This window comes from Tamandua tetradactyla, chromosome 1 (genome assembly GCF_023851605.1).
Source record: "Tamandua tetradactyla isolate mTamTet1 chromosome 1, mTamTet1.pri, whole genome shotgun sequence".
Classification (NCBI taxonomy): Eukaryota; Metazoa; Chordata; class Mammalia; order Pilosa; family Myrmecophagidae; genus Tamandua; species Tamandua tetradactyla.
In genome coordinates, this window is record NC_135327.1 from 116,852,061 (window position 1) to 116,875,668 (window position 23,608).

At 34.0% G+C, this 23,608-nt stretch overlaps 1 protein-coding gene across 3 annotated transcripts in view; it reads right to left on the reverse strand.

The window, feature by feature from the left end:
• The window catches only part of GLCCI1 (glucocorticoid induced 1), a 109,135-nt gene that overhangs the window by 12,003 nt on the left and 73,524 nt on the right, over window positions 1–23,608 (reverse strand). For 2 of the 3 annotated variants that reach the window (XM_077122930.1, XM_077122952.1), the window contains exons 4-6: window positions 12,215–12,331; window positions 8,022–8,174; window positions 5,335–5,545 (exon numbers count right to left, since the gene is read on the reverse strand). In XM_077122930.1, coding sequence (XP_076979045.1) covers window positions 5,335–5,545; window positions 8,022–8,174; window positions 12,215–12,331 — 481 coding nt within the window. The remainder of the gene's footprint in view (window positions 1–5,334; window positions 5,546–8,021; window positions 8,175–12,214; window positions 12,332–23,608) is intronic. The other variant, XM_077122941.1, reaches the window with a different exon arrangement.

Below are 23,608 nucleotides of genomic sequence, written 5' to 3' on the forward strand. Positions count from 1 at the left end.
CACTGGAAATCTTTGTAAGTTTAGATACTATATTGAAAAAGAGAAACAGGGAAGATGACCTCAGAGACATAATTCTAGAGAAAGTAAGTTTTGACCTACAGGATGACCCCTGTGGTGGAACATCTCTATACTCTTTGTAAATGTACCACCAAGAAGTTCTTCTAGGATAACAAGCATCTTAAAACCAAATGAGGAATTTTTTGTTAAATAAACAGATCCAGGCTCTAGAACAGTATTTTAAAGATGCAGTGACTAAAAGAAACATATCATCATGATTAGGCATCTTAGAAGATAGATGATTAAAGCACAGGACGAAGGTCAAAAAAAAAGATTAAGAAATAGAGTCCTAGAGATGAATACAAATAGGGTTAAAAAGTATGAAGGAGCTAGAGAGCCAGGTTCAATTCCTGGAGCATATCATGCAAAAAAAAAAAATATATATATATATACACACACATATATATATATATATATATATATATATATACATATATAATATATATACAAAGGAATAAGAAGATGAAAGAAACAGTCTATTTCAAAAGTCTGCCTAGGATGAGTTCTAGATTCTGAAAAGACAAAGTAATACTTTTCTTTTTCTCTCCTGGGTCAAGGGCTGCTCAATCCTAACACCCAAAGTTAAGTGTTATCAATATTTATGAGTTAAATCACAGCATGAGCTAAAAAAACTTTGTATACATTGGCCTTAGGAAACTCCATCTACATAGCATACATTGTTCCTATGGGAAAATATGACTTAAGTTCCAAGTAACCAATTTACAGACTCCTGGAATACAACACTTGGTAGTTGGCCTGAGTAAAACAGTTTCGTTTACTTCATGATCACAAAAACGTTCCCACAATACCTTGCAAAAAGCAGAATTTTATAACAACTGCCTAAATGAATTATGCCAGAGATCAGTAAGTGGCAGACTGAAGTAGAGATTTTGTGACTTGCTCGAAACCAGTTTAGTTACCATCAAGGAACACAAGTTAGAGATGCTAAAAGAACTAATATTTCAACACTGCCATATCTACTATATAAATGAGTATTTTTCTTCCCTTGTATTTTAGGAACAAGAAATTAAAATAATTTAGGCTTTTTTTTTTTTTTTTTAAAGGAAAGACAGAGAGAAGGAAGGAAGGATAGAAGGAAGGAAGGAAGGAAGAAAGGGAAACATCTTTAAACATTTTCTTGTATTCTGTTTCTCCGTTTTTGTTACATGGGCTGGGGCCGGGAATCGAACCGAGGTCCTCCGGCATAGCAGGCAAGCACTTTGCCCGCTGAGCCACCGCGGCCCGCCCATAATTTAGGCTTTTATATGAGGATGTTAAGATGAGAGCCCTTTCCCTGGATCTCTCAGTTCTCTGCACAAACCATGATGTAGGAATTGTGGCTGTTATTAGGTTAGTTGGCCTGGCAACTTTACACATGAGACTAGGCTGCTGCCTTCAATCTTCAGATCACTGGAAAAACCTGCCAAAAAAAAAACCACCCCAAAACTGAAAACAGTTTTCAAGAGCTGGACTTTCCTCAACAGTCAAAGTGTTTTTGTCCTGGCATCACAACATTTGACTATATTTAATAGTCAAAGAAAAACAAATATGCTAATCATTTAAAATTATTTTATAGGTCTCAAATCAGACAATGATTCATGGAGTCTAGATGTGAGGAATACACAGGAAGAATGTTAGCAACACTGGGGAAAAGATAAGTTATAACAGATGAGTACTAAAAAATAATCAGTCTACTAGCACACGTCTCTTTAGAGCATATATTCACCATGGTTGTTCCTCCCTTGCTCCTGTGCATGCCATCTAAGCTCCTAGGGATGCCTGAACTAGCTACTCTCCCACAGAACAAATTTCTTGACAGAAACTACAGGACACGTAGGCATTTTAAATCTGTCACAGATGACTAGAAATTACAATATTCATTATGTTTTCATAGTTGATGCAAACCTGCTGGAAATCTATTTCTTCTTACTGGAAAAAATATATATATAAAGAACCAAAGACAAAATTATGTTTCAGTGTAGGGAAATGCACATTTTAAGATCTTGAAAAAACAACAACAGAATTTGGCTTCACATAGAGAAGTAATGACTCAGAGACTATTCTACAGTTTTAATGACATACATATATAAGTTCCAGAAATTGTACAATTTCCAACTCTCTCCTTTGTTCATTTTCTGAACATACTGTATAACAAGGTATTTACTTGTTTACATGCCCACCACTCCCTATTAGAGTATTAATTCCCTAAAGGCAGATATCACATATTTCTCTACTCTTTAGTACAGTGCTGACTTAGAGTTGATGCTCAACAAATGCTTCTTAAATAAACTAGAAGTTTAAACTCAGTTGAAATACATTAAGGTCTACTCCCAATTCTAAAATGTGTGTGTATATGTATATACAGACACATACACACACATAAGATGGGTTAATGCTATTTTAATTTTCTCTTCACGAAGACGGCAGTTATTTTGTTTGAGAAATAGAAACTTCACATTATAATTAAGGCCACACATTTTTCCAGGGAAGAGTAACATCAACTTGATCTTAATCAGAAAGTAATGCCTCTAATCCAGATATGGTACATATGTTAAGAAACTGATGTCACGAGGTTTTAATTCCCAAATTCAGCTAAACTGATAGTCTCGCAGTAAACAGAAAAATGTCAAGTGAATCTGAGGTCTCTTCCATATTCATAATTTCTAAAGAGATTCTAAAAACCACTATTAGTAATATCTACTCCATTATCTGTTTACTAGTACCAAGGATTGTATTAAGCACTTCATTACATTAGCTCATTTAACTCTAATAACAATACAAGGAGGAATTATCACCTTATTTTACAGACAAAAATTTTTCTTGAACTATTAGGGAAGGAGCTATTGCCTTTGGAGATTATCTGGATCAGTGTTCTTATTTTATATATTTTAAATAATACCCAAGAGGAAGAGAAGAAAGCAAAGACATTTCTGTTACACAGGTGGTTGTCTAGTAAGGAAGAATAAAAGGTCATAGAGGAAAATAAATATATAAAAACAAAGTCTTATTAGGAAAAGTTATAATCTGTCTAAGAAATGGTCAGAATTCAGATTATTATATCACTGGCAGAAATTATGTCAGCTAAGGAGGTTGGGGCAACATCATAGATGAAAGGTATATAGCATTTTCCCTAAAGACACTGGGGAGCCACCAGGTGATAATAATGATGGTATTAGAGCAGATGCTACCATTTACTGAATCCTTGAGAATTACTGCAGGTTTTATACCAAAAATTTTACTGGATTTGAATCCATTCCTATGTAGTCTCAAGCAGATGCTGCACTAAGCTTTCATGTTATAAGTTTTCCACAAAAGATCTTGGCAGGATAATGACATGAATATGCCTTCTCATAAAAAAATAGATTTTAAATCTTCAGGAAAAATGATATTACATATATACTCTTTTAGACTTATGATCTAAGTGAGGACTCTCTTCCAAACTGCAGAAACCATATATTTATCTACATTTATGGATAGTTACTTGGAAGTCTTGAAGGCATCTTACAATCAGTCAACCCAAATGGAATTCTTCCATCATCTTTCCAATACATTTTTGGTTCAGTATCTCTCAATTACCCACATTATTAAGCTTAGGGAGAAGAAAACAAAAAATCCAGAATTAATTGTATAGTTTCAACAGAACTGCTATTCTTCACTTTTCATTTTAATCACACTGCAAGTGCTAATGAGTAGAAAAAGCAGCCAACCTGAACTGTATTTATCCTTTACAGAATAACAAAGAATGTGGGTTTTGGAACTGATCAGAGAGCTGTTTCACCACTACTTCTGGTGTGGCCTAAAACAACTTGTTACTATTATTTAACATATCCATTTACCTTTAAAACAAACAAAACACTTCTATTAGAAGCAAGGTGTGTTCTTGTTTATCACGAAATATCCAAAGTAAAATCACTATAGTTATAAGGAAGTAAAGGTGTTTGCTCTGTTAGGGTGCTTCAGTGAAAGCTTTCCTAGTCTGATGTAAGAAATGGAGACTCGCCACCTGAGGCAAAGAGATGCCTAAGGTATTGCATTCAATCCATCTGTAATGAAGGAAGGATGTCCACAAAACCTTCAATAATGAAAGAGCAAAGGAAAGGGGAGGACTTGCAATCGAGCCACAGAAATAAAAGCAAAGTACAAAGTTCAAAGTAGCTTCTGTTTTCCACCTCAAGAGTCAGACATAATGATGAGTGAATTCCAAGAACAGAGAACAGAAAAAAACTAAATTATGGTGATGGAAGTCAGAACCGTGGTTACTTCCAAACTGGAAGGGGACGGGTACTGTCTGGAAAGGGGCCTGAGGAAGTTTTCTGGGATGATAAAAATATTCTATGTATCTTGATCTAGCTAGTAGTTACATCTATGCATAGATATGTAAAAGTTCACTGGTCCAAGCATTTAAGACATAGAGACTCTACATACAATAATGTTTGAATAAAACAAATGTGTGTGGGGGGGGACAAGGAGCATAAAAATCCTGTAAGATTCTGTAAACTTTAGTTTTTGTATGTTAAAATTTTTTTTTGCCTACAATCTATTTCTCTATGGTGAGAAGCAGTAAATGTGTTGTAAAAATAGGTTAAGTGTTTTCTTAACCCAGCTAGGAAGGTGGAAACTGGACATTCTACTTTGCCTTCTGCAGCTAGGTCTGAGGAAGCCAGAAACCAAAAGAAGAGTGAGCATGGCAAAGTACCTAACAAAAAGACAGGAGAACATGGGGAGATAGTTTGGATTTGACAGGCAACAAGAAACCCCAGAGGTTCTCCCTCCTATTGGTGCTAGTTATCAGTCATCAGTCCGTAATATAATCTCTCATGTCTTGTAGATACTTACTAAACTTTATCAACTTGGTTAAAAATACATTCAATCTTCCAATAGAGTTTTTAGAAATTATTTCCTACAAAATCAATCTGATCTCAAAATCTACCTTTAGGCATTAGAAATATAAACTCTACTATTACCATCAATAGCTCTGGATAGTTCCAAGGAAAAGACGTGTGTTATATGATGTGAAGCTGTACAACTCCATTTTATAGCTTTCATTAGCTGTTAGAACTATGCGCTGTGCTTCTGACACATTTATGGAAGATGTTTGTGAGAGTCACAAAAAAGGGGGTACATAAAGCCAATGAAAAAACAAACCTAAATTGACTATCTTCTACAATCCCACCATCAAATAAAAGGAAAAAAAAATGATGTAATGGTCTAAGACAAAAAAAGTATGATGAGCAAAGCCCTACAACAAACTCTCTAAGTGGACGGTTTTATTCTCACCTTTATCACGATCATAGAGTAAATCTTCAGTTGAGCAAGGGCTGCCATCCTGGGATTCCGGGGGACAAAACGGGGAGACACAGGGTGAATGGCTGCTGCAGCTACTGCTCCGCTCCTGGACAGAGGGAGTCTGAGTGTCGATGCTGCGAGTACTACTGCTCCGGTAATGAGCAGGGAGGGGAGCTCTTCGACCATCTGGTATGTCCAAAGGCTATAAGAGGAACACCATTAAACATGTAACTGACAGTGCATACATCCCATTTGATATTTTAAAAGCAAATGTTATTTCCTTCTACTTCATATTCCACCACTATCACCACCATATTTAATTCTTCAGATAATAGGCAAAGATACCACATTTGGGTCTGAAGTTAATTTCAGCATGCTACCTTTATCAAACTACACATTTCTTTCAAATCCCTAAAGGTTTTTAAAATATCGAGGTTGAATTATTTGTGTAAACATTCCATAGCTTTCTATATGTATTCCTAGGTTAGCATCTACCATTAAACTCCTCAAGGACAGGAGCTTCTTTTTTAACACGGAATCTCTAATGCTTAGCACTACTATGCCTGGCACACAGCAGACATTCAGTAAACATTTGATAAATGAATTAACCGAAGTGCTCAAGAAATTACTTTGACCTGCTAGTAAGAAAAGTGAAATCTTATAGTCACTAGATATAGATGTTTCTGTTTGTTCGTCCTTTCCTATTTTAACTTTTTAGAGGCTAGAAACTGTATTTTCTTATTTCCTTTGCAAACTACCCAAACTTTCTAATTAGGAAAGATTTATCCTGTTAGTACTCAGTGGAGAATATTAACCTAACTAAGAACAATTCTACCAACCTGATATTCAATGTAGGATGACTCAGAATATTGTTTAGTTCTAAAACAAAAAAAATAAATAAATAAGACTTATAAAGGAAAGGAAATATAACCACAGAATCATGTATTTTGGTCTTGAGAGGGGACCTCAGAGAGCAGTAGTACAGTGCCTTTCCTTTACGAATAAGGAATCTGTGGTTTAAAGCTCCTGGTGACATCGCTAATTAAGAGGCAGCAGAGAGTTCCCACCACACTGGATTCTCTACACTCTGCTTCCACTGTAGAAATAGATCTTACTGCACTTTCTTCATTTGTGTACTAACAAAGTGAGGTCAACAAAATTCTACATAATAAATTCTTTCTTAAATAATTAAACAAGGGCAGGCCACAGTGGCACAGTGGCACAATTCTTGCCTGCCATACCGGAGACCCGGGTTCGATTCCTGCCCATGGGGAAAAAAAATTAAACAAAAAATTTTAATATATAAACAAGACTGAAATACTGTAAAAAATAATACACATTCACAGAGTTTATTTACAATGCATTTTCACTATTTTATGTGTATACTGCCTTTACTCTGAGTTTTGTCATTTCAGAGTTCTCAGACAGACATACTGTCAAAGGAAAAATGGAGTAGGTGAAATTAGGCAAGATTTGAAGTGTATCAAATTTTTTCTATAAGGAACGAACAAGTTAAGTGAAGGGTGAAAACCTTTGATCATAACTTCATTTACCTATTCAATGATGCTAAACCAAAACAATTGGTAACCTGATAATTATCATACTATAAAGAGAATACTCAATTATTTAAATATCAATTCATTCGTAACCAGATTTTTAAAAGTAAAACTTTCCAATGTAAGAGAGAAAGCAAAGTATATTAATTTACTTTATCCAAACTCTGAAAAAAATGTTACTTTGATAAAAGTAATGTTAATCAATAAATAATGTACCAGTTTGTTGCTAAAAAAAAGTTGAAGAATTTAAGTTGTCTTTCATTCACGACCAATCTGATAAACACAATCTCTATGTATTACCATTTCTTAATCTATAACTTAATGATACATCAATTCCCTTCACCAAATTTTGTTTTGTTGGAGGGGAAAGGGAAAACAATTAGGACAAAACAGGTTTTAGAAATCAATATTTTTACATGAAATAGAAATGGGAAATACAAAGGTTTGGAAAGAGGTTATCTAGTATTACTACCACTGATACATTATTACAGTTTGTAGATTACACCAGAATAATTATGAAAAAAGAATATGCCTCATTTGAAATCAGAGGTATGTTAGCAATATTTATATTTTATTATAGTTTTGCTTTGAAATTCTTAAGGAATCAGTAGTATGTGAATTATTATCTCATCCCCCCCAAAAACAGACCAATTTCACTTCCTTACATTACTGTTCTCAAACTTTACTTGATGGATAAAGCAAACAGTTTAAGGGTAAATAAGAGATGGAGCAATTTTCAAAGGCATTAATAGACATAAAATTAAAATATGACATGAAATACACAATGGAAGTAAAATGGAGCAACCTTTTGGGAGTGTAGGCAATATCTATCAAAATAAATGTTTTTATCTAACAATTTCATTGCTAAAAATTTATTTACAATAGTACACAATGTTTTCTAAAGTACTACTTGTGATGACAAAAACTGGAAACAATCTAAAGGTCTATCAATAGGGGATAATAAAATAAATTATAGTTCATTCATACAAAGATTCAGTACTTACTAGTTTATAGACACACACATGGAGGATGTATAAAAAGCTATGAATAAATCCTCATACCCACTGAGTGGAGTTCACAATATTAGAGAAAAAAGAATGTAAACATTTCATGTAACCTTACCTTGGTAACTTCCTCTTTTCCATTATTTTCTTTAATGAACACCTTTTCTAGTTCAGGACTTATTCCTTCTACATTGCAGGGCACACGTGAAACAGATGATTTTGGCACTGATATATTTGACAGTGGCATAGTGACTGATCTTGATCCAGTAGCCTACAAAGCAAAAAAGAAAGTGGTGTCAGATTACTAGTGGTCAAAGAAATCAAGAACTAAAGAGCATGGTAAATCCTAAATCTGAAATAAATGAAGTTATTTCTGACATCTTAAGTAAAATATAAATTCATGTTCTTTGTCTTATTAATGCCTAAGAGATTTTTTCATATTAAAGTTTTAACTCTGTGTTATACATTTGCTGTTTCTTTTAGTAAAATATTTTTCTTTAGTACTTTGGCTTTATTTTTCACATTTAAATAGTTTATCTATCATGATTTATTTTTCTGTGAAGTATGGGCCTTAGTATTTTTCCCTACATAATAATCCAAATGCCCAACATTTCTTTAATATGAATTCTATATTTGATTTCCTTGAGTTGATATTTGATAAACCCTATACCAAAGCTAGGCTTTAAACGTTATAATTTTATAGCTCAATTTAGTATATTGCAGGGAATGTCTTTTCAAATTTCTGTCTCTATTAATGGGCCCTATTTTTCCATCTGAATTTTGGAAACAGCTTTGAAAGTAATGAAAATAATTCCTTTTGAATTTCCACTGGAACTCAATTTGTACATTAATTTGGGATAAATTGGTATTTGATAAATATCGAGTCTTCCCATCCATGAATGTGTTAAGACTTCTCAGTTATGTTTCTGTCTTAGTTTCCTAGGGTTTCCATATAAAAAGTACCACAAACAGGGTGGTTTTAAACAACAGAAAGTTATTCCTTCACAGTTCTGCAGGTTAGAAGTCCAAAACCAAGGTGTTAACAGAGCCACTCTCCCGCTCAAGTCTACAAGGTTCTGATGGTGGTTTGCCAGCAAGCAATGGCATTCTGTGGCTTAATTTAATCCCTGCCCCCATTTCATGGCTGTCCTCTCTCTCCATCTTTGTCCCTTCCTTCCTTCTCTTCTCCCTTCTCCCGACATCTCCCTTCTTCTGTCTGTCGAAATTTCCTTTCCTTATCAGGACACCAGTCGTACTGGATTAGGACCCACCTTGATCCAATTTTGCCTCATTTTATATAATAACATCTTCAAAGATATTATTTGACATACAGGGTCACATTTATGAGACTAAGAGTTAATACTTAAATATATCTTTGGTGCAACGCAATTCAATTCATAACAGTTCTCTTTAATGCTTCCTTTCATCAATAGTCTTATAGTTTATATATTTCTTTTAATTCTAGGCATTTCATATTTTTCATAAAATTTCCTAACTTGTTATTGCTAGTAAAAGAAAAAACTACTGAGTTTTATATATTTATTTTAATAATATCATTCAATTTTCATTTTCCCTTTCTACTATGGAAAATTCCAAACATAAACATAATTACAACAGCAAAATAAAATCTTATGTTCTCCTTATCTAGTTTCAATAATTATCAATATTTGCTAAACTTGTTTCACCTAAACCTTTTTTTTTTTGGCTAGGATATTTTAAAGCACATTTTAAACTTCGTATTTCACTTACAAATATTTCAGTATGGATAGGCAACAGATAATTTTTTACAGCATAGCCATGATGCTAAAAAAGTCAATCTAAATTGGAACAAGTGTCAAAGTCTTTTTATTTTTTTTTAAAGTCAATGAGTCAATGGATTCAGTATAAGTATACTGGGCTTTTAGAAAAAGTGCTTGAGATAAACAGGGTAAGAATAATATGTTAATTCTACCACACTAAGAAGAAAAGGGAAGGTATATTTTCACTTGAAATGGACAGTCAGTTACATATTTGTTTTACTACTATGCTGAGATTTAAGTTGTATACAATAAAATCCTTCCCTTCTTTTTGTATGCTGTGTAGTGGGGGTCACATTTCATTCTTTCTTCATGTGAATATTCCGTAATTGCAGTGACATTTGTGAATGCTTTTGTGTGTGTGTGTGCATAGACCAAAAAATCAAACCTTGGCCTTCTGCATGGCAGGCGAGAATTTTACCACTGAATTACCAGTGTACCTTCCAAATCCTCCCATTTTATTTAACTTTTTTGTTGTAAAATGTAACATATACACAAAGCAAAGAAAGAAAAAAAGCAGTAATTTTCAAAGCACACTTCAACAAGTAGTTACAGAACAGATCCCAGAGTCTGTTATGTGCTACTATTCCACCATTTCAGTCAAATCCTCCCATTTTAAACGTGAAGTTCAGTAAGCTTTGTTTAAAATAGTCATGCAATTATTAATACAATCACAATCCCCAAAAATGCCCGAGCCTCTTTACAGACAATATTTGCCTAACCGTTTCTGTCTCTATAATTCTGTCTTTTCTAGATTGTAATATAATGAATCATACAGTATGTAGCCTTTTGTTCCTGGCTTCTTTCATTTAGTATGATATTTTGAGATTCAACCATGCTGCATGTATTAGCAGTTCATTCCTTTTTACAACTTGCTGAGTAGTATTCTATTGTATAGATAAATCATTTTATTTTTTATCCATTCACCAGTTGATGGTTATTTGGTTATTTTCATTTCTTTTAGTTTTAATAAATAATCTCTCTATCAACATTCATGTATAAGTCTTTCTGTGGACATATGTCTTCATTTCTACTGGATAGATAAGAGTAGACTTTCTTTTTGTATGTAGGTAGATGTATGTTTAACTTTAAGAAAATGCCAAGCTGCTTTCCAAAGTGCATTCTCACGCAATTTGTAAAACATTCTAGCTGTTCAAGATACTTATCAATACTAGATATTGTCAGTGTTTTACATTTTAGTTATCTTAATAGTTTTAATAGTTTAGTTCATTCACTTTGATTTTCTTAGTATACAATACATATGTAAATAATATTAATAATTACAGACATCTGTGACTTATTTATGTAATGTTTCCAATATTTTATTGCCAGGGTTTCACTACATTTGTGGTTAGTTACATAAGGAAGCGTACTACTTTTAGTTTAATAAGAACTTATTTGTTAATCAAAAATGAATACTGAGTTTTATCAAGTGTTATTTCAGCATCTAGAAACTGTACTTTTTCCTTCTACTTTGACTTTCTAATGCAACAAACTAAATTAATACGTTTCCTAACGTTGAATCATCTGTACTTTTGTGAAACAAATGATATATACTTAGGTTTCTTTTGCTATACTACTATATTTGAATTACTAAGATTTACATTAAGATTTCTAAGTGAATTTGGTCTAAAGTAATACTTTCCAAATTTTCTTCCGTAGGATATATTAGCACAGATTTCTGGGGGAAAAACTCTAACCCTCAATTTCTTCATATGTAAAATAGGGGCGAAATATATAGAATGGTACAGAGACAGACGGTCTAAAGAACTGTAAGGAACATTAAATGAGTTTGTCTATAGATGTCTGGTAAGTTAATAAGCTAGGATTTCAGCCTGAGACAGTATCATCCTCAAGACCACTGTATTTGTTATCTCTGTTATTAAGTAAAAAGCTTAATATATGTATTATGGGTTGAATTTTATCCTCTCCTCAAAACAAACAAAAAAAAGATACATTGAAGTCCTAACCCCCAGTAGCTATCAATGTGACCTTATTTGGAAATAGGGTTTCTGCAGATGTAATCAAGTTATGATAAGGTCATCCTGGAGTAGGGTGGGCCCTAATCCACTATGACTGGTGTCCTTATAAGAAAAGAAGAGACACAAATACAGACCCACAAGGGAGAAGGCGATGTGAAGGGAGAGGCAGAGACTGTAGTTATGTAATTACAAGTTATGGAATGGCAAGGATTGCTGGCCACCACCAGAAGCTAGGAAAAGCGAGAAGAATTTCTTCCCTAGAGCTGACACCTTGATTTCAGACTCCAGAACTGAGAAAGGATAAATTTCTGCTGTTTTAAGTCACCAGGCTTGTGGTATTTGTTATGGCAGTCCCAGAAAACCAATACACATGGTTTAAAAAATGACCTCATAATTTAATAAACAGTAATACTTTAGTAGAGCTAAATTTATGTTAAAAAAACTTTTTTTTTAATCCTAAAATGACGAAGATTCTCTATTTACAATGAACTAAAAGGAATTATTCAAATCTGGACAAGAAGAAGTTAGCCTACCTGAGAGTGACTGACTGCTATATGGTTGCCATGGAGAGGTGACTGACGATCCTTCTCCTTACTGTGACGATTACTCTGTTTACTGCGTTGTAGTTGCTGCCTGAGTTTGGCAATCTGCTTTGGGGGTTTAAGGGGTGGGAAGGAAGGAAGAAGAGAACAAAAGTGAATACCAATTTTTAAGCATTTATTTCTTAAACTTCTACATAGTCATAAATTCATAAAAATAAATTCACGCTCTCTTAGTATCAGTCCAAATTAGCTTCTCAGTTCCTGCTTTATAAAAACAAAGTGCATCTGATACATCAATTACCAAACACTTTAAATTCCAAATTTCATGGTGATGAGGTAAATAAAGCTATTCAGTATTAGTAATTTATTAGTACTTTATCTTACTATACATTATTAATCACACAACTTTTAAAAACAAATGTAATTCAGGGTATAGTTTCCTAAATGGAATGATCATACTCCTAGACTTAAGATACAAATCATTGCTACAGTATGCCTTGGAATTCATTAAACTATTAATATACTTTATGTGATATATAATCTTAGAGTTTATCAAGCCAGGAGCAAAAATGATTTTGGAGCATTTTAAATAGAACTATTAGCAATTTTGGGGAAGTTATTTAATATTGTTATTATTTTCATACATAGAAAAAAATGACATTAATCAATTGACAATTATTCCTTAAGCACCTATGGTACCCGGTTTCATGTTATCTAAGCGTCAAGTCTTTAAACATATTAATTTCCTCAGGGAGAGACGGCAAAAATACTACAATACCATCTAAACGCTTACCTTGAATAGCCATGAGAATAAAAAGCATAAAAGACAATAATTTTTAAGGCCTATAAAAGCTTAAGGGGAAAAGTATATGGGTTGTTAGGAACACTTTCATTTTTACTTGTAGCAAATAGTCGAGGAGAAACAGCAAGGAAGGAAATAAAGCATCCAAACAAAGAAATAATGTATATTCTTTTCTCATTTGACCCTTAGATCCCTTTAATTTTTAAAGCTCTTTGTAGCTTATGCATCTCTCAATACAACATCTCTGTAAAACATGTACAAATAAGATTATCTATGTTCCTATTTGGGTTCTGTGCTCTTTGTTGAAATGACATGATTTTCTTCTGGAGAACATTAATTTTCATGGAAAAAAAAAAAAAGGAATCAAAATAATTAGGTCAGGCAGGCCATGGTGGCTCAGCAGGCAGATTTCTTGCCTGCCATGCCGGAGACCCAGGTTCGATTCCCAGTGCCTGCCCATGAAAAAAAAAAAAAAAAGTAGGTCGTCATTACAAATCAAGACATTATTTTCTATCAGAAAAAATAAATAGGATTTCAATAAATAAATAAACAAAATTTCAAATGTACGTCATTTAATTAGGACAGATGTATAGAATTAAGTGTTTTATGACTATTAATGATGTTTTAGTGGTGTTTCAGAACTGACAAGAGCTTGGACGGAAAAGCCATAATGCCTAGGGATTAATACCTATTCTTTTTTAAAATAATCTTTAAAAATAGAGAAACAAATTAACCTTAAAATTGAGCAATCATTTTTTTCAAGACATCTTTGACAGCAAAATAAGCCAGAAAAGTTTTTATTCTATACAGGTTTAACAAACCCCAAAACAAAAACCATACATTATGTTACACATCTTACTTTGCTTGGGATAACAACTTAATGCAACCTAACAGTTTTCAAAGAGCACTGTTAATCTTTGTAATATAACATAGTAATGCTCATGCTTACAATTCAGAAGGGATTATTATAAAAGGGAAGAGCATCTTTCTAAATATGCCAGCTCTTAAGATTGTTAATTTTAGTCAAGCAGCATATGAAATGCAAGCAAGACTACTGCCCCAAGAGTCCTCCTTTGCTTTAGAATATGTGTGATTCCTGTGTTATCTATACCACATTCAGAAGGACAGGTCTAAGTCAGAACATGGCAAATGCAAGTACTTTTGCCTCCCACAATTTTATTAAGAATTTCCCTTAAACGCTGAAGAACTCATGGCTATCCCATGCCACCTCTTCTCTCCAACATCAGCACCAATGGAGAGCTAACATGAAAATTGTATCTGGGAGGAAGAGGCAGAAGGAAGTTGGATTCCTTCCCATTTCCCACACCCCATCCACTTCATCCACAACTCTAAATCTCTGCTGAAGACAGCCTTTTTAAGGCCACATGCCACATTACATAGAAGCCCTTGACCCTTACTTACATCAGTGGGTCTACCTACCATAGTTACTATGATGAAATGCCCAACATAATAATCTTCCTTTAGGAAATGAATACTAAGTGAGACTGAGTGGATTTTTTCAGCTAAATTACTGCTGAATCTTACCTTGTGTTTCTAAATATTCATCAGTTACTCTGTGGCCTAAAGAAAAAATCAAGAGGGAAGGAGAGAATAGCCTTCTTTAAACATCAAAGGTGTTCCAAGTACATGAGCTCCCAGGTTGAAAAGGTTAGGGAGTAAATGACCCTGTGTCCCAAATGAGAAACAGTAGTTGTAAAGAAAAGTAGCATAAATCCTCAAAGTAAAAACTAAAATATTTGTGATATTAGATTAAATCAGGAATTGGTTACACCTATAATCTGAGAACTAGGAATAAATTTTATTCTAAATTTTTAGAAACTTGGTAACCTCCTTTTGTTTATATACTATTTTTGTCCCGTTTGCTTCACTTACTATTGTCAGCATTTAAAAACCAAACAAAAACCTCTTAGCCTCAAAAGATTGATTGAATACTTGCCTCAGGGACTGAAGGGAAAGAAAATATTTCTCAAAATGAACTCTATTCCATAGTAAGCCAGGGAAATGAGAAATCTTAATTGAAAAGGACTAACTGATGGCAGTGGGAAAATAAGCAGGTTTCTGGGACTTTAGGAAGAAAAGAAAAAGAAGAAATGAAAGAAGAGCTATACATACTACAGGAAAAATTTTACAGGTAATCACAAGCAAGAGATCTGGTTTCCAAAGTTCATCCTTCTTACCCAACAGACACTTTTGCACCAAGGTGCAGATACAACCATCAGTTGAATTCCTATTTTACTATAAAGTGCCAATAAATAACACATAATGACCTAATTGCCATTCACTCACCCTCCTGATATTTAAATTAATATGCATGAGTATATGACTGTACATACAAAGGGCACATGCACCAGGGGTCACCTGCATTACTTCAACCCTATATACCCACAGAGAGATGCCTGTCCATACACAGACTCGGAAAAACCCACTGGCCCATGGACAAAGAAACATAGACACCCCACACACAATTCTATTCTTACAGATATAGTTAGCGCTGAGAAAGTTTTTACATACACAAAATAAGTTTTAACACAGAATTGTTTTACCATTAAGGTATATTTGTCAATGGAGCCATTTTAATAACAATACCAAACTAACACTCAAGAAATAAATATTTTTTAAAAAATACTCAATTCATATGATCCCATGTATTTATTTATATCTATTTTACAGATGCGGGAAAATTCTCAAAAAATAACTCTTTAAAAAATAAAGTACCTTGCCCAATGTGAGAAAGCTAGTAAATGACAAACTGATCTTAAATCCAATTTTTTAACATTCAATTTATAACCTCTTTCTATTACCTACCAATGCTGTTGAAGTAGTAGCATGCTGCTGTTAACTTCAAATAACTACCACTCACTATATACTGGCTCATAATCCCAACCATTTCACAAAGTAACTTCCTTTCTTAATGTTGGTGATATTGCAAGATTTGAAACTGAAATAAAGATGGACAAAAATTTGATGTAGCAATGAACTGACTATATACTATTGATAAGTTTCTACTTTTTGATATGGTTTATGTAATCTTAAAAATTGCTCCTATTGGATCTGATTTTACATACAGTAAAAGATCAGGAAACCTCTTTATAATTTAATTTCATGTGGATTTAGAGACTTTACTGGATAAGAAACATAAGTACTTTTTTTTAAGTTTTGTTTATCACATAACTCCTTTGATTTCAAAGGGACAATTATTATTCTTTACACTATCTTTTAGGTCCACAGAAAACATTATTGCAATCATCTTGCCCTGTACAATTTAAAAAAAAAAATTTTTTTAAAGTACCAAAAATTAAACGATGCTAGGGCAGAAGGTATGCTCACAGTAAAAATGTAAGAATTTTTTTTCTTACTTAAAAAAAAGGAAGACCATATCAGCAACATCTATAAATCATTTTTGGTCTAAAGCTAGAAACATCTCCAATCATTTTTCTTTACTGCTCTAGTTGGTTCCATCTAAGAAAAACTATCCACTGCTAATGACATAGCTCATGACTTATTGGTAAGATAAAAAAGCAATGTAAGATTCTACCTTCTTTCCACAGAAGGACTTGAAAGTAACAACCCCTTCTTTTTCAATTTATCTTTATTATAATCAGAAATGATTTAAAAATACGATAAAGCAGATCAAGTAATACTTTATTTCATATGTTCTAAACATAGAAAAATCCTTTAAAATTCCTAATATCCCAGTGTTAATGTATTATACATTAACTTCTTATACTGTTAATTATACATTAACAGTATAAGAAGAGGGGACTTCTTATACTGTCCCCTCAGGTGACTCATTCCCCACCCCACACATACCTATATTGTACTCTTTTATGTATTATACTCATCTTTATCTAAATTATATTATAAATATTATCTACATTGTACTCATCCTTTAAGATCCAGCGCAATGATACATCCATGAAGCATTCCTGGGGAAATTCCTAAAGAAAGGTGTTGCCTCTCACCTCTGAATCCTCATAACACTTTTTCTTTTTTTTCTGAATCCTCATAACACTTTGTTTCTCATCCCATCTATTATATTCATCTGTGTGATGAATACAGATAGATATTAGATTCACAGGCATGATAAAATATTTTAAGTCTCCTTCCTTCCCCAATAGATTGAAGGCTTCTTGAAAGCAGATTATCTCATATATGCATCTTTCTATCCCAAAGTTCATCATGCTAGATGCCTACAAATATTTTCTGAATGAATAAATGTATAATTAAAAATCTAAACCTGGAATCATTAAGAAAGTATTGTTCAAACTGCTAGTTGCTACCTTTTAGTGGATCATGAAAAAAATGCATTGGCTCATACTCAGCATCGGAAAAAAAAAAAGGAACAGAACAGAAAGTATCAGAGTATATCATATGTATTAAAAGTAAATACTGGAAAAAAAAAGTAAATGCTGGAGCCTGCCCATGCCAAAAAAAAATTTGAATATTGTTTCATAAACTTCTATTTCAGTTTTATATGTGTGTATCTGTACATAAATATACACATAAGGCACACACGATCATAACACAGGATTTTTTTTAACTGTTGATTTAAGTACATTTGAATAACACTATACTAAGTGGTAATGTAAGTTAGATTCTTGTTTTTTTTCCCCCTCTTTAGTTCCTTCTTACCCCTCATTTCCTCGAGAGAAGAGAGATCCATCTTCCTTCTTCAACGCTACCTTAAGAGACAAGAATCTTGGGCCACATTTTAAAGTTTACCCTCTACATATCTCTATATGTATTCTTTACATTGATTTCTATATCTACAGTAGCAAACCTTTCCATCTATATTGTGAATATTCCTTTTTTGTTTGCTTCAAGGGTATCTTCCCTTCTGTTTTCTTTCATTCATTCTTTCATTCATTCAACCAACATATATTTATTGGGTCCTGCTCTGTGCTAGGTAGCTGGGTTCCGTAAGGGCGAAACAATGCAATTAAGTTTTTTGCCTGACTAGAGCTTATAGTCAAGAGGGAAACTAGACACCAAAACACAAACTGAAGTAAATATATAGTCTTGCAAACTGCAGTTATGACACGAAAGGAAAAGTACAGCATGTTAGTACTTGGAGTAATCTAAGTATGTATTCATGTGTCAGAGGATGCTTAGCAATTAAACATGTGAGAAGGGTGGCATGTGTCAGAGGATGCTTAGCAATTAAACAGGTGAGAAGTGGAAACATCTTAGGCAGAGAGGAAACAGCATAAACAAAAGGCTCAAGATAAAAAAAGAGCTTGTAATAAATGAAAATCTCACAGAAAGGTGAAAGGGAAGACTGGTCAGACTCTCAGCTGAAAAGAAAGCAGTTAAATTATGCATGGGCTCATCAAATATTGTGTTTTAGTTAAGTAATGAGAAGCCATTAAAGAGTTCTGAGTGTGGAAAATAAAGAAAAGATAAAAAAAAAAGATCAAATTTATGACTAGCCTAACTATTCTTAGCTCATTCTCTTTACTTCACTCCTACAAGACGTTTGAGACCTTTATACTCTGGACCTACTGCCTACCTCAAAGGCATTCATACCAATCTTTCTCTATTCTTTAAAAAAGCCTGGCTCAAATTCATCTCAAAGTACATAGCCCCCTTTAATGCTCTTTATTTTTCCATATTTCACAACTTTTATAGATAAAACTTAACCACAGTACCTTAAAATTATTTATAAATTGATTTACCTTTCTTGTTTTAAGCTTATTTATATATTTTAATGTTAAAATAGGGTTGTTTACTGTGGCATGAATGCAAAAAATGCTACAATCCAAAATACTAACATGGAAAAACCTTAAAAGTAGGCACAGGATAACAATTACATGACTCAAACCCCCCAACTACAATGAGTATGTATAAGTATCTAGAGTAAATATTATAAGAGGACTAAGAAAAGGCTACCTCTGTCAAGGAAAGAAATAGGATATGTTGTAATGGCACCCCTCCACAGATCTCTCATGTTCCTATACATTTTGTTGGGTATGCCTAGAAAGCAAGGCCTTGAACTCTCAGGGTTCTATTCTCAGGGTGTGTTTGTAATGAACAACCTTGAGGATAAAGAAATGTCTCCTTTTGGTACAGAAAACAGGTCTGCTTACTGCCTACTATAAAACAGTAGATTCCCCAGGCTCAGTGTTCCTCTTCTATGAAGTGATCCACTATATGTGCGGACATCCAGCTGGGCCCTCCTTAACACCATGTAGTACTTGAAGCAAACATGATGCTCTTGATACCTGCTGTGCTGGAAATAATAAAGTTCTCTGTCCCTAAACCAGAAGTCTCTTGCCATCATCTGTGAAACAGTAACAGGGTAACTTAGGTTGTAAGTAGGATAAAATCAAATCTGAAACCTCTGAAGGGGTACTTTACTCATACCTCAAAGTTAGGAAGGAAAGTTTTAACGGAACAATTGAAACAGTGAAGGGAGTATAGTGGACTGGTGCTGATTCCCACCCCAGATATTGAAAAGGGTGAAAGGATGATGGGAAATTTGCTGTTGCATTAGAATCAGTCTAAACTTCCAGAGATTAACCAGACACAAAAATGTGTAAACTTCCTATAAACCACGTGGGAAATGTGAGTGACAGCTATTGCACAGAGAGTTTAGGTCCTACTTAAGAGGACCATCTAGAAGGGTAAATGAGTTCAGCATCTGGGAAGCTGAAGGTTATTTCTAGAATGCTAGAGGCTAAGGTGAGTGTAAGGGAATCATTCCAGGCAGATAGAAAGGACAGCAACAGAGATCTCCAAAGAGTCCATGAAACTACTCTACAAGAGAAAGTCAGCTTAAAAATTCTGTCATGCCCAGAGTACGTAAAGGCACTTTGTAATAGTACCAATCAAGTAGGGGAGTAAAATTTCTGCTCCCCTTACCTCTCCCTACCTTCCCAAACTCCCATTCCAGAGGGATCAGAAAACAGTCTATGGACTTAAAAGAGGAGGTGAGCAAAAAGAGAAAAGGATCCTCCAAGATCCCTTCACCCAGGACGTCACTCCACCACTGCAGGAGGCCCTTGATAGAAGAAGAGTCATTATAATCATGAAAGAAGCTGGAAGCTTTCACTGTTACAAAAAAATTTGCTGATGTAAAGGGAATACAGGAGTTAACCTTAGAGTGATAAAAAAAAAATCATGGAATTATTCTAGTTTTCCACCATGGGCAGAACAACTCTCAAAGAATATTTTTTATAAGGAGAGTGGGAATTAATATAAAGTCCTTCTGTGGCTATTCCTTTAAAGTCTTAGTTGCTTTTCCTAATTCGTAATTAAGATCTTTAAAAAGTACACTTTAACTACTGTTTCTTCTGAAATTCTAGATGCTTTATACAATACTGAGCATAGTCTTATTTATTTGATGCTATTCCATGAATAAATATAATGACATTAAAGACTGGTAGTATAGGTTAAAAAGTGTCTTAAAAATTTAACTTTCTTCCTTTTTACTTCAACTAAGTGTGTACGAATTAAGTACTACAAAAAGTGCTAGTACTAATTACATCCTTTATCAGTTACTTATCAGACTTCTTAAACTCTAACTATGTTTTATGTTAGTTTTTAATTATGTTATACAAGCAGAGAACCACATAATATAACCAAGGAAAAGCACCAGTTTAATTTGTCCATTAGTTTAGTTTGTGAAGTCGAAACAAAGGTTGGGTTAACAACCCTCCAGTAAAGCATGGATACTACTACAGTGTACACTGGCATCAACTGTAATTTCTGATAAATTTATTGCTAATCTGATTGCCATTACTTTGTAGATAATCAAATTTTTCTAGTGTGTGTCCTTGATCTACAGTATTAACTTGGGGTGAGATTTTTTCCCTCCCATTATTTAAAAGCATTGATGAGCTTTTTAAAATCTGAAGATACACATTTCTCTCCAAATCTAGCAAAGCTTCAACTTCTAAAAAATTTATCTTCTCTGACCCTTATTATTCTTACCTTCTGTAATTCCTAATTCACTCTATCTTCCATTTCTCTTAACTTTTCTTTCATGTTGTAAACCTTTACCTTTTTGTCTTATGTTCTAGATGATCTGCTCATCCAGATCTTCAGTTCTTGGTTAAGACTTTCGCACGAGTCTTTTCCTCCACTATGTCAATTTGGTATTTAACACACCGAAGATATTTTTGTTTTTAATTTTATCAACTTTTTAAATATACAAGATTTTACAAGTGGTACTTTTTCATTGTGCCTGTTCTTATTTATTCCTGTTCTCCTCGTATGATACTATTGCATTTGAAATGCATAAACATTCTTATTTTTTAATTCTTTTGTGGGGTTGCTTTCATAGTCTCATCCCCTCAGATATTATCTTTTGCCTCTCATGGCTAGAGATTTCCTGTATATTCTGAAATATTTGTTTGCAAAACTCATCTTATATGGAAGTTTTATCTTTTGTGACCTCTTCCTGCTATGTGGTTTCATGGTTGCCTCAGACTAACCTTGTAGAGTTGCAAGGTCCAGAGCAGGTCTTACATTAGGAAGATTTGGGCTTTGGTCCCACTTGGGTGGAGCTCTGTGGTAGCTTGAATTATGTATTCCAACAAAAACATATTTTTTAACCTATCCTCATCACTGTAAATTCATGTCCTCATAAAGAGAACCTGGAAGTCTCAGAAGAGAGAAAGGAAACAACATCACCATGTGATGGGAGGCAGAAATACAAGCCAAAGAACCTCAAGGATTACTAACAGCCAGCAGCAGAACACTTTGGGGAGAAAGCCAGCCTTGCCAATATATTGATTTTAGACTTCTAGCCTCAAAATCATCATACAATAAATTCCACTGTTTAAGCTAAACCATTGCATGGATTTATGGTAGTAGTTTTGGCCAACAAAGCTAAGCTCTATTCCAGATGCCCATCTACACACAGCACATGGTAACTGTTTCCATTTTTACATGGCCCTGGGTCACAGGCAAACACCAACAATGTTGGAGTTAGGAATTTCTCTGCCTAGAAACATGGCCCCATTTCCCTGCTTTATACAGAGAGTCCAGTTCCAACTCCCTACCATTTGCAGGACACACTTGGCTCCCCTTCCCACGGGGATTTTTAAGCCCTACTGAACACGACTCCAGGCTTCTGTGAAGTAGATGTTGCCACCATTCACTCATCACTAAGGATTTCCTTTCTTAAATGGTCTGCAAAGATTTTCTCTGTTTTAAATGAAGCTAGAATTTTAAAACATTCATATTCCATTTCTATAAGCATGGAACAAAGTGGGACAGATTATACAGGTGTTTTCATTAACATTCTGACCAGAAATACTGAGGGAGATAGGATGTATACAGCATATCAGAAAGAATGGATGTGATTAAATCTTATGACAAGGAAACGGAATTCAATCTTAAGACAAGAAAGCAGATCATAAGTTATTTAAAAAGGAGTACACTGAATTTTAGTGGTAACATTTTAATATCTCAATACTTCAGTAATAGTTTTGGCTTTCCATACTTTTCTCAAATTCTAATTCTACTATCTATTATCACTCTTGCTCCTGTGTTTACTGTCAGTTTTCAACCATGTATGCTCATCATTTTTCCAGCCTCAGATTCATATCATATACAATTTAATCTCCTCATGTCATACCATGGCGTTGGAGATTGAATCACGTCCCTCACCAAAGGCATGTTCAGGTCCCAACCCCTGGTCCTGTGGGTATAAACCTATTTTTATATAGGACCTTAGAAGATGTTATTAGTTAAGATGTGCCCAAACTGAATTAGGATGGGTGTTACTCCAATGTGGCTGAAGACTTATAAGCAAAGGAAATTAGATGTAGAAAGAGAAGTCATAGAGAGCAGCCAGAAGCTGGAAGTCAATGGATTCCAGAAAAGAAAGGAGAAGATGCTGCCACGCACATTGACATGTGGCAGAAAAGCCAAGAACCAAGGATCACAGGTAGACAGCCACAATATGCCAGTGCTTGGGGGAGAAAGCATGGCCTTGCTGATGTCCTGGTTTTGGATTCCTCCTAGCCTCAAAACTGTGAGCCAATAAATTAGGGAAATGTTAATTAAAACCACAATGAAATGCTAATTAAAATCACAATACCAGTACACACTCACTATGATGGCTACAATTTAAAAAACAAATAACACCAAATTTTGGCAAGGGTTTAAGAGATTCTGGAGCCCTCAAATATTGTCAGGAATATAAAATGGTACAGCCACTTCAGAAAACAATTTGTCAGTTGCTTAAAAAGATAAATAGAAACTTAACCACGTAACTCAGCAATTCTATTTCTAGAAATCTGCAAAAGAAAAATGAAAGCAAGTTTAGCACCTTTACATGTGGTCATTTGCCATTCATACGCATTCTTTGGTGCAACATCTATATTCAAGTATTTTGTCCATTTTTTAAGTGGATGGTTTGACTTTTTATTACTGATTTTTAGGAGTTCTTTACATGTTCTGGATGAAGATACATGATTTGCAAATATTTCTCTCAACCTATGGCTGGTCTTTTCATTGTCTTAAGGTGTCTTCTGAAGTACAAAAGTTTTTTCATTGTTCAATTTAAAATTTTTAATTGTATGGCTCTTATTTTTGGTGCTGCATTGAAGAAC